This window comes from Carcharodon carcharias, chromosome 5 (genome assembly GCF_017639515.1).
Source record: "Carcharodon carcharias isolate sCarCar2 chromosome 5, sCarCar2.pri, whole genome shotgun sequence".
NCBI classification, from domain to species: domain Eukaryota; kingdom Metazoa; phylum Chordata; class Chondrichthyes; order Lamniformes; family Lamnidae; genus Carcharodon; species Carcharodon carcharias.
The window spans coordinates 2,995,133-3,007,290 of record NC_054471.1 but is presented as its reverse complement, the minus strand read 5'-3'; the positions used below and the strand labels follow the sequence as shown (position 1 = coordinate 3,007,290).

Here is a 12,158-nt window from a genome sequence, read left to right as displayed (position 1 = left end):
AGTAGCAGAGTCACAGACAGAGCAATGGAGAGCATTGTAGAACAAGCACAGAATGGGAAAGTGAAGAGCTAACATCACAGCCAAGGAAAGGGAGCTGAGCTTGAAGGAACTAAGAGGTAAAGATTGACGATACTTGGAACTAGAATACATCAACCAGTTTAGAAAGTGCGGAGCTTTTGCAATGCACTGCCCGAGAGTGCGATGGAGGCAAAATAAATTGTGGCTATCAAAATGGAACTGGATAACTATCAGCAGAGAAAAGGAATGCGCGGCCACAGGGCAAGGGTAAGCGAATGGGACTAACTAAACTGCTCATGCAGAGATCCAGCACAGATTTGACAGGCTGAATGGACCACTTCAGTGCTGTAACCATTCAATGATTAATATAGAAAGCCCCTCATTCTGATCGCACCCCACTCCCACCCGCAGGTGGAGATCATTTTCCTGGTTGGAAATTTAGCCCCCCCGCCCGAGTAGGGATGATATATTTGTCACCTGGTTTAAGGATCATGTACCTTGTCTTTGATCTTCCTCCAGGGCAGCTGACCGACTGCAAACTCGACCAACATGTAGAAAAGTGACCAGAGATCATCGTGTCGACCCATCTCCTGTAGATTGAGCATGTGACAGTCAATCATTGTCACAGCCTGTATTTGCCCTAGCTTTCTCTTCCTCCTGTTTATCCCTTCTCCTTTCTAAAGCTGTGCTATAGCAGCCCAGGGCAGTGACCTCTGTGCAGCACCGTCAGTGCCTCGATTACACTCCAGCTACCCCACTGGTCACAGCGCTGCCCTGCAACATTTCCATTCCACCAACTATTACATATAGTCACAGCGCAGCAGCACATTTATGCTCCACATAAGTCTCCTCTCATCTCTCTTCATCCCAACCTATCACCAGTTCCTTCTCATTTCCCCTTCATCTGACCCACACCCTGCAGGAGAGAGATTTCCACATTCTCACCAGTCTCTGGGTAAAGAAGCTTCTTCTGGATTATATCATTGGCCTGTAGTTCTGCTCTTCCCCACAAGAGGAAACGTTCTCTCTCGATCCACTCTCTCGTTTCCTCTATAAGGTCAGCCCTTAGCCGCCTTCTTTCAAGAGAGGCCGAGTCTGCCAATCATTTCCTGAGGGAGCTACACCTCCACGTTCTGCTCTCATTTGAGTAAATCTCGGGTTCCTTTGCTAATATGGAGGGCACAGCTGTTCACAGTGCTCCAGATGTGGTCCAATCAGGTTCTACACAAGTTTAACAGAGCTTCTGATTTTTCATTCTCACCTTCCAGCAGTGAACCCCAGTGCTTGGCTAGCTTTTTAAATAGCTTCATTAACCTGTTAGTGATTTGTGTTTCTGTAAACCCAGGTCCAATTAGACACAAGTTTGTAAGGAGGATGTGACCCTCCTTTTCTTCTATGTATCACTTCACATTTATCTACTTTGAAGTTCATTTGTCCCTTGCCTTTTATTCCCATTCTGCAATTTTACTATTGTCTTCCTGTATTTCATCACAACCCATCTCTGTAATAAACATACTCTCCAACAATCAGGTAGCATCCACAAATTGTATTCCTGAATCCCGAGTCCAAATTGTTTCCGTAAATCCCAGCCTCGATCCCTGTGTGGACCATTACTTCCCACCTTCTGCCAGTCGGAGTAACTACCTTTAACCCCAATCGGTTTCTTATTGCCTTGGGGGCTCAGTACAGCTTCAAGTCTCTGCTGTGTCTCCTGGCTCCATCTCACCCTGCCCCAGAAAACTAAACTGAGAAAGAGTCCTGTAACCTCCAGACGTTGACTCTGTTTCTCTCTCCACAGGTGCTGCCAGACCCAGCTGAGTTTTAGCAGCTTTGTCTTTTGTTATTTAAGCTTTAACACGAGTTCCCTTACTCGGTTTTTATGGGCGTTGACTGACGCGTAGCGAACAGTTCCTCGGAATCCAGCAACAGCTCGAGGCTGCAAAAGGCAATCAGACAGAGGTCAATATGACACTGCTCGTACAGCAGTCCCAGGCAGGCCCAGGGTAACCTCCCCCCCCCAGGCAGGCCCAGGGTAACCTCCCCAGGCAGGCCCAGGGTAACCCCCCCAGGCAGGCCCGGCCTAGTCCCAGGCAGGCCCAGGGTAACCTCCCCCCCCAGGCAGGCCCAGGGTAACCCCCCCCAGGCAGGCCCAGGGTAACCTCCCCCCCCAGGCAGGCCCAGGGTAACCCCCCCAGGCAGGCCCAGGGTAACCCCCCCCAGGCAGGCCCAGGGTAACCTCCCCCCCCAGGCAGGCCCAGGGTAACCCCCCCAGGCAGGCCCAGGGTAACCTCCCCCCCCAGGCAGGCCCAGGGTAACCCCCCCAGGCAGGCCCAGGGTAACCTCCCCCCCAGGCAGGCCCAGGGTAACCCCCCCCCAGGCAGTCCCGGCCTAGTCCCAGGCAGGCCCAGGGTAACCCCCCCCCAGGCAGGCCCAGGGTAACCCCCCCAGGCAGGCCCAGGGTAACCTCCCCCCCAGGCAGGCCCAGGGTAACCCCCCCCCAGGCAGTCCCGGCCTAGTCCCAGGCAGGCCCAGGGTAACCTCACCCCCCAGGCAGGCCCAGGGTAACCTCCCCAGGCAGGCCCAGGGTAACCCCCCCAGGCAGGCCCAGGGTAACCTCCCCCCCCAGGCAGGCCCAGGGTAACCCCCCCCCAGGCAGTCCCGGCCTAGTCCCAGGCAGGCCCAGGGTAACCCCCCCAGGCAGGCCCAGGGTAACCCCCCCAGGCAGGCCCAGGGTAACCCCCCCAGGCAGGCCCAGGGTAACCTCCCCCCCCAGGCAGGCCCAGGGTAACCCCCCCAGGCAGGCCCAGGGTAACCTCCCCCCCCAGGCAGGCCCAGGGTAACCCCCCCCAGGCAGGCCCAGGGTAACCTCCCCCCCCAGGCAGTCCCGGCCTAGTCCCAGGCAGGCCCAGGGTAACCCCCCCAGGCAGGCCCAGGGTAACCTCCCCCCCCAGGCAGGCCCAGGGTAACCCCCCCCAGGCAGGCCCAGGGTAACCCCCCCAGGCAGGCCCAGGGTAACCCCCCCAGGCAGGCCCAGGGTAACCTCCCCAGGCAGGCCCAGGGTAACCCCCCCCAGGCAGGCCCAGGGTAACCTCCCCCCCCAGGCAGGCCCAGGGTAACCCCCCCCAGGCAGTCCCAGGGTAACCCCCCCAGGCAGGCCCAGGGTAACCCCCCCAGGCAGGCCCAGGGTAACCCCCCCCCCCCAGGCAGGCCCAGGGTAACCCCCCCCCCCCAGGCAGGCCCAGGGTAACCCCCCCAGGCAGGCCCAGGGTAACCCCCCCAGGCAGGCCCAGGGTAACCTCCCCCAGGCAGGCCCAGGGTAACCTCCCCCCCAGGCAGGCCCAGGGTAACCCCCCCAGGCAGTCCCAGGGTAACCCCCCCCAGGCAGGCCCAGGGTAACCCCCCCCCAGGCAGGCCCAGGGTAACCCCCCCCAGGCAGGCCCAGGGTAACCTCCCCCCCCAGGCAGGCCCAGGGTAACCTCCCCCCCCAGGCAGGCCCAGGGTAACCCCCCCCCCCCCCAGGCAGGCCCAGGGTAACCCCCCCCCCCCCCAGGCAGGCCCAGGGTAACCCCCCCAGGCAGGCCCAGGGTAACCTCCCCAGGCAGGCCCAGGGTAACCCCCCCAGGCAGGCCCAGGGTAACCTCCCCAGGCAGGCCCAGGGTAACCTCCCTCCCCAGGCAGGCCCAGGGTAACCCCCCCCCAGGCAGGCCCAGGGTAACCTCCCCCCCCAGACAGGCCCAGGGTAACCTCCCCCCCAAGGCAGGCCCAGGGTAACCTCCCCCCCAAGGCAGTCCCAGGGTAACCTCCCCAGGCAGGCCCAGGGTAACCTCCCCCCCAGGCAGGCCCAGGGTAACCTCCCCAGGCAGGCCCAGGGTAACCTCCCCCCCCAGGCAGGCCCAGGGTAACCCCCCCCCCCCAGGCAGGCCCAGGGTAACCTCCCCAGGCAGGCCCAGGGTAACCTCCCTCCCCAGGCAGGCCCAGGGTAACCCCCCCCCCCCAGGCAGGCCCAGGGTAACCTCCCCCCCAGGCAGGCCCAGGGTAACCCCCCCAGGCAGGCCCAGGGTAACCCCCCCCCCAGGCAGGCCCAGGGTAACCCCCCCCCCAGGCAGGCCCAGGGTAACCCCCCCCAGGCAGGCCCAGGGTAACCTCCCCCCCAGGCAGGCCCAGGGTAACCCCCCCAGGCAGGCCCAGGGTAACCTCCCTCCCCAGGCAGGCCCAGGGTAACCCCCCCCAGGCAGGCCCAGGGTAACCTCCCCCCCCAGACAGGCCCAGGGTAACCTCCCCCCCAAGGCAGGCCCAGGGTAACCCCCCCAGGCAGGCCCAGGGTAACCTCCCTCCCCAGGCAGGCCCAGGGTAACCCCCCCAGGCAGGCCCAGGGTAACCTCCCCAGGCAGGCCCAGGGTAACCTCCCCCCCCAGGCAGGCCCAGGGTAACCTCCCCCCCAAGGCAGGCCCAGGGTAACCCCCCCAGGCAGGCCCAGGGTAACCTCCCCAGGCAGGCCCAGGGTAACCTCCCTCCCCAGGCAGGCCCAGGGTAACCCCCCCAGGCAGGCCCAGGGTAACCTCCCCCCCCAGGCAGGCCCAGGGTAACCCCCCCAGGCAGGCCCAGGGTAACCCCCCCAGGCAGGCCCAGGGTAACCTCCCCAGGCAGGCCCAGGGTAACCTCCCTCCCCAGGCAGGCCCAGGGTAACCCCCCCAGGCAGGCCCAGGGTAACCTCCCCCAGGCAGGCCCAGGGTAACCTCCCTCCCCAGGCAGGCCCAGGGTAACCCCCCCAGGCAGGCCCAGGGTAACCCCCCCAGGCAGGCCCAGGGTAACCCCCCCAGGCAGGCCCAGGGTAACCTCCCCAGGCAGGCCCAGGGTAACCTCCCTCCCCAGGCAGGCCCAGGGTAACCCCCCCAGGCAGGCCCAGGGTAACCTCCCCCCCCAGGCAGGCCCAGGGTAACCCCCCCAGGCAGGCCCAGGGTAACCTCCCCCAGGCAGGCCCAGGGTAACCTCCCTCCCCAGGCAGGCCCAGGGTAACCCCCCCAGGCAGGCCCAGGGTAACCTCCCCCCCAGGCAGGCCCAGGGTAACCCCCCCAGGCAGGCCCAGGGTAACCTCCCCCCCCAGGCAGGCCCAGGGTAACCTTCCCCCCCAGGCAGGCCCAGGGTAACCTCCCCCCCAAGGCAGGCCCAGGGTAACCCCCCCAGGCAGGCCCAGGGTAACCTCCCTCCCCAGGCAGGCCCAGGGTAACCCCCCCAGGCAGGCCCAGGGTAACCCCCCCCAGGCAGGCCCAGGGTAACCCCCCCAGGATGCCCTGGGCTACCCCTCCCTTCTGATCAAATCAATTCTCATCTCAAGGTTTGAAATGCTAGCAAAACACAGACAGAAAGGGCAAAAATAAAAAGAAGCAAAGAAAAGTCAAATCTTGGGCCAGGGACCTAGCTCCCTTACGTAGCACACTAACACTGACCCACGGTAAAACCAGCCCAGCTCGCTCCAGCACGGACAAATTACCCTCAATTCACCCCTCTGTCCCTCCCCACATCGCTGTGTTCACTATACACAACCTGCAACTCCCTGTCTGCCCACTGACTCCTGACTACAGCCTCGTGTCCCCTGTACCCTAACTAAACGTGTGCCCCTGTACCCTAACTAAACATGCGTCCCCTGAACCCTAACTAAACGTGCATCCCCTGTACCCTAACTAAACATGCGTCCCCTGAACCCTAAGTAAAGCTGTTCCCCCTGTACCCTAACCTAACGTGTGTCCCCTATACCCTAACTAAAGCTGTGCCCCCGTACCCTAACTAAACGTGTGTCCCCTGTACCCTAACTAAACATGCGTCCCCTGAACCCTAACTAAAGCTGTGCCCCCTGTACCCTAACTAAACGTGCATCCCCTGTACCCTAACTAAACATGCGTCCCCTGAACCCTAACTAAAGCTGTGCCCCCTGTACCCTAACTAAACGTGTATCCCCTGTACCCTAACTAACCGTGTGTCCCCTGTACCCTAACTAAAGCTGTGCCCCCGTACCCTAACTAAACGTGTGTCCCCTGTACCCTAACTAAACATGCGTCCCCAGAACCCTAACTAAAGCTGTGCCCCCATACCCTAACTAAACGTGTGTCCCCTGTACCCTAACTAAACGTGTGTCCCCTGTACCCTAACTAAACGTGTGCCCCCTGTACCCTAACTAAAGCTGTGCCCCCTGTACCCTAACTAAACGTGTGCCCCCTGTACCCTTACTAAACGTGTGCCCCCTGTACCCTAACTAAAGCTGTGCCCCCTGTACCCTAACTGAACGTGTGTCCCCTGTACCCTAACTAAAGCTGTGCCCCCTGTACCCTTACTAAATGTGTGCCCCCTGTACCCTAAATAAACGTGTGTCCCCTGTACCCTAACTAAACGTGTGTCCCCTGTACCCTAACTAAACTTGTGTCCCCTGTACCCTAACTAAAGGTGTGTGCCCTGTACCCTAACTAAAGATGCGTTCCCTGTACCCTAATTAAAGGTGTGTCCCCTGTACCCTAACTAAAGGTGTGTGCCCTGTACCCTAACATAAGGTGTGTCCCCGTACCCTAACTAAACGGGTGTCCCCTGTACCCTAACTAAACGTATGTCCCCTGTACCTTAACAAAACGTGTGTCCCCAGTACCATAAATAAACGTATGTCCCCTGTACCCTAACTAAAGCTGTGCCCGCTGTACCCTAACTAAACGTGTGTCCCCTGTACCCTATCTAAAGCTGTGCCCCCTGTACCCTAACTAAACGTGTGTCTCCTGTACCTTAACTAAACGTGTGTCCCCTGTAACCTAACTAAAGTTGTGTCCACTGTGCCCTAACTAAACGAATGTCCCCAGTACCATAACTAAACGTGTGCCCTGTACCCTAACTAAATGTGTGTCCCCTGTACCCTAATTAAACATGTGTCCCCTGTACCCAAACTAAACGTGTGTCCCCAGTACCATAACTAAACGTGTGCCCTGTACCCTAACGAAAGGTGTGTCCCCTGTACCCTAACTAAACGTGTGCCCCTGTACCCTAACTAAATGTATGTCCCCTGTACCCTAACTAAACGTGTGGCCCTGTACCCTAACTAAATGTGTGTCCCCTGTACCCTAACTAAAAGTGTGCCCCCTGTACCCTAACTAAAGCTGTGCCCTCTGTACCCTAACTAAACGTGTGCCCCCTGTACCCTAACTAAAAGTGTGTCCCCTGTACCCTAACTAAATCTGTGCCCCCTGTACCCTAACTAAAGCTGTGCCCCCTGTACCCTAACTAAAGGTGTGTGCCCTGTACCCTAACTAAACGGGTGTCCCCTGTACCTTAACAAAACGTGTGTCCCCTGTATCCTAACTAAACGTGTGTCCCCAGTACCATAACTAAACGTGTGCGCCCTGTACCCTAACTAAACGTGTGTCCCCTGTACCCTAACTAAAGCTGTGCCCGCTGTACCCTAACTAAACGTGTGTCCCCTGTACCCTAACTAAAGGTGTGTCCCCTGTACCCTAACTGAACGTGTGTCCCCTATACCCTAACTAAAGCTGTGCCCCCTGTACCCTAACTAAACGTGTGTCTCCTGTACCTTAACTAAACTTGTGTCCCCTGTAACCTAACTAAAGTTGTGTCCACTGTACCCTAACTAAACGAATGTCCCCAGTACCATAACTAAACGTGTGCCCAGTACCCTAACTAAACGTGTGTCCCCTGTACCCTAATTAAACATGTGTCCCCTGTACCCTAACTAAACGTGTGTCCCCTGTACCCTAACTAAAGCTGTGCCCCCTGTACCCTAACAAAACATGTGTCCCCTGAACCCTAACTAAAGCTGTGCCCCCTGTACCCTAACAAAACATGTGTCCCCAGAACCCTAACTAAAGCTGTGCCCCCTGTACCCTAACTGTGTGCCCCTTGTACCCGAACTAAACGTGTGCCCCCTGTACCCTAACTAAACGTGTGCCCCCTGTACCCTAACTAAAGGTGTGTCCCCTGTACCCTAACTAAACGTGTGTCCCCTGTACCCTAACTAAACGTGTGTTCCCTGTACCCTAACTAAACGTGTGTCCCCTGTACCCTAACTAAAGCTGTGCCCCCTGTAGCCCTAACTAAAGCTGTGCCCCCTGTAGCCCTAACTAAACGTGTGTCCCCTCTACCCTAACTAAACATGTGCCCCTTGTACCCTAACTAAACGTGTGTCCCCTGTACCCTAATTAAATGTGTGTCCCCTGTACCCTAACTAAACGTGTGCCCCCTGTACCCTAACTAAACGTATGTCCCCTGTACCCTAACTAAACGTGTGTCCCCTGTACCCTAACTAAACGTGTGTCCCCTGTACCCTAACTAAACGTGTGTCCCCTGTAACCTAACTAAACGTGTGCCCCCTGTACCCTGACTAAACGTGTGTCCCCTGTACCCTAACAAAACATGTGTCCCCAGAACCCTAACTAAAGCTGTGCCCCCTGTACCCTAACAAAACATGTGTCCCCAGAACCCTAACTAAAGCTGTGCCCCCTGTACCCTAACTAAATGTGTGCCCCTTGTACCCGAACTAAAGTTGTGTCCCCTGTACCCTAACTAAACGTGTGTCCCCTGTACCCTAACTAAAGCTGTGCCCCCTGTAGCCCTAACTAAAGCTGTGCCCCCTGTACCCTAACTAAACGTGTGTCCCCTGTACCCTAACTAAACGTGTGTCCCCTGTACCCTAACTAAACGTGTGTCCCCTGTACCCTAACTAAACGTATGTCCCCTGTACCCTAACTAAACGTGTGCCCCCGTACCCTAACTGTGTGCCCCCTGTACCCTAACGAAAGGTGTGTCCCCTGTACCCTAACTAAACGAGTGTCCCTGTACCCTAACTAAACGTGTGTCCCCTGTACCCTAACTAAACGTGTGTCCCCTGTACCCTAACTAAACGTCTGTCCCCTGTACCCTAACTAAACGTGTGTCCCCTGTACCCTAACTAAACGTATGTCCCCTGTACCCTAACTAAACGTGTGTCCCCTGTACCCTAACTAAACGTATGTCCCCTGTACCCTAACTAAACATGTGTCCCCTGTACCCTAATTAAACGTGTGTCCCCTGTACCCTAACTAAACGTGTGTCCCCTGTACCCTAACTAAAGCTGTGCCCCCGGTACCGTAACAAAACATGTGTCCCCAGAACCCTAACTAAAGCTGTGCCCCCTGTACCCTAACAAAACATGTGTCCCCAGAACCCTAACTAAAGCTGTGCCCCCTGTACCCTAACTGTGTGCCCCTTGTACCCGAACTAAACGTGTGCCCCCTGTACCCTAACTAAAGGTGTGTCCCCTGTACCCTAACTAAACGTGTGTCCCCTGTACCCTAACTAAACGTGTGTCCCCTGTACCCTAACTAAACGTGTGCCCCCTGTACCCTAACTAAACGTGTGCCCCCAGTACCCTAACTGTGTGCCCCCTGTACCCTAACTAAACGTGTGTCCCCTGTACCCTAACTAAACGTGTGTCCCCTGTACCCTAACTAAAGCTGTGCCCCCTGTAGCCCTAACTAAAGCTGTGCCCCCTGTACCCTAACTAAACGTGTGTCCCCTGTACCCTAACTAAACATGTGCCCCTTGTACCCTAACTAAACGTGTGTCCCCTGTACCCTAACTAAACGTGTGTCCCCTGTACCCTAACTAAACGTATGTCCCCTGTACCCTAACTAAACGTGTGTCCCCGTACCCTAACTAAACGTGTGCCCCCTGTACCCTAACTGTGTGCCCCCTGTACCCTAACGAAAGGTGTGTCCCCTGTACCCTAACTAAACGTGTGTCCCCTGTACCCTAACTAAAGCTGTGCCCCCTGTACCCTAACTAAACGTGTGTCCCCTGTACCCTAACTAAACGTGTGTCCCCTGTACCCTAACTAAACGTGTGTCCCTTGTACCATAACTAAACGTGTGTCCCCAGTACCCTGACTAAACGTGTGTCCCCTGTACCCTAACTAAAGGTGTGTCCCCTGTACCCTAACTAAAGGTGTGCCCCCTGTACCCTAACTAAAGCTGTGTCCCCTGTATCCTAACTAAAGGTGTGTCCCCTATACCCTAACTAAACGTGTGGCCCTGTACCCTAACTAAATGTGTGTCCCCTGTACCCTAACTAAAGGTGTGTCCCCTGTACCCTAACTAAACGTGTGGCCCTGTACCCTAACTAAACGTGTGTCCCCTGTACCCTAACTAAAGGTGTGTCCCCTGTACCCTAAATAAACATGTGACCTCTGTACCCTAACTAAACGTGTGCCCCCAGTACCATAACTAAACGTGTGCCCCCTGTACCCTAACAAAACGTGTGTCCCCAGTACCCTAACTAAAGCTGTGTCCCCTGTATCCTAACTAAAGGTGTGTCCCCTATACCCTAACTAAACGTGTGTCCCCTGTACCCTACCTAAAGCTGTGTCCCCTGTATCCTAACTAAAGGTGTGTCCCCTATACCCTAACTAAACGTGTGTCCCCTGTACCCTAACTAAACGTGTGTCCCCTGTACCCTAACTAAACGTGTGTCCCCTGTACCCTAACTAAACGTGTGCCCCGAGTACCATAACTAAACGTGTGCCCCCTGTACCCTAACAAAACGTGTGTCCCCAGTACCCTAACTAAACGTGTGTCCCCTGTACCCTAACTAAACATGTGCCCGCTGTACCCTAACTAAATACGTGTCGCCTGTACCCTAACTAAACGTGTGTCCCCTGTACCCTAAGTAAACGTGTGTCCTCTGTACCCTAACTAAAGGTGTGTTCCCTGTACCCTAACTAAATCTGTGCCCCCTGTACCCTAACTAAACGTGTGTCCCCTGTACCCTAACAAAAGCTGTGCCCCCTGTACCCTAACTAAACGTGTGTCCCCTGTAACCTAACTAAAGCTGTGCCCCCTGTACCCTGACTAAACATGTGCCCCCTATACCCTAACTAAAGCTGTGCCCCCTGTACCCTAACTAAACGTATGCCCCCTGTACCCTAACTAAACGTGTGTCCCCTGTACCCTAACTAAAGCTGTGCCCCCTGTACCCTGACTAAACGTGTGTCCCCTGTACCCTAACTAAACGTGTGTCCCCTGTACCCTAACTAAACATGTGCCCCTGTACCCTAACTAAACGTGTGTCCCCTGTACCCTAACTAAACTTATGTCCCCTGTACCCTAACTAAAGCTGTGTCCCCGGTACCCTGACTAAACATGTGCCCCCTGTACCCTAATAAACGTGTGTCCCCTGTACCCTAATTAAACATGTGTCCCCTGTACCCTAACTAAACCTGTGTCCCCTGTACCCTAACTAAAGCTGTGCCCCCTGTACCCAAACTAAAGGTGTGTCCCCTGTACCCTAACTAAACGAATGTCCCCAGTACCATAACTAAACATGTGCCCTGTACCCTAACTAAACGTGTGTCCCCTGTACCCTAATTAAACATGTGTCCCCTGTACCCTAACTAAAGCTGTGTCCCCTGTACCCTAACTAAAGCTGTGCCCCCTGTACCCAAACTAAAGGTGTGTCCCCTGTACCCTAACTAAACGTGTGTCCCCAGTACCATAACTAAACGTGTGACCTGTACCCTAACTAAAGGTGTGTCCCCTGTACCCTAACTAAACGTGTGCCCCTGTACCCTAACTAAACGTGTGTCCCCTGTACCCTAACTAAACGTGTGGCCCTGTACCCTAACTAAACGTGTGTCCCCTGTACCCTAACTAAATGTGTGTACCCTGTACCCTAACTAAAGGTGTGTACCCTGTATCCTAATTAAAGGTGTGTCCCCTGTACCCTAACTAAAGGAGTGTCCCCTGTACCCTAACTAAAGCTGTGTCCCCTGTACCCTAACTAAAGCTGTGTCCCCTGTACCCTAACTAAACGTGTGCCCCCTGTACCCTAACAAAACGTGTGTCCCCAGTACCCTAACTAAACGTGTGTCCCCTGTACCCTAACTAAACGTGTGCCCGCTGTACCCTAACTAAAGGTGTGTTCCCTATACCCTAACTAAATCTGTGCCCCCTGTACCCTAACTAAAGCTGTGTCCCCTGTACCCTAACTAAAGCTGTGTCCCCTGTACCCTAACTAAACGTGTGCCCCCTGTACCCTAACAAAACGTGTGTCCCCAGTACCCTAACTAAACGTGTGTCCCCTGTACCCTAACTAAACGTGTGTCCCCTGTACCCTAA

General features: G+C 56.0%; 1 protein-coding gene across 1 annotated transcript in view; it reads right to left on the bottom strand.

The window, feature by feature from the left end:
• LOC121278078 (tau-tubulin kinase 1-like) overlaps window positions 1-12,158 on the bottom strand; it is a 265,278-nt gene that overhangs the window by 126,399 nt on the left and 126,721 nt on the right. Inside the window, exons 2-3 of the mRNA XM_041188135.1 lie at window positions 1,889-1,954; window positions 516-608 (exon numbers count right to left, since the gene is read on the bottom strand). Coding sequence (XP_041044069.1) covers window positions 516-608; window positions 1,889-1,954 — 159 coding nt within the window. The remainder of the gene's footprint in view (window positions 1-515; window positions 609-1,888; window positions 1,955-12,158) is intronic.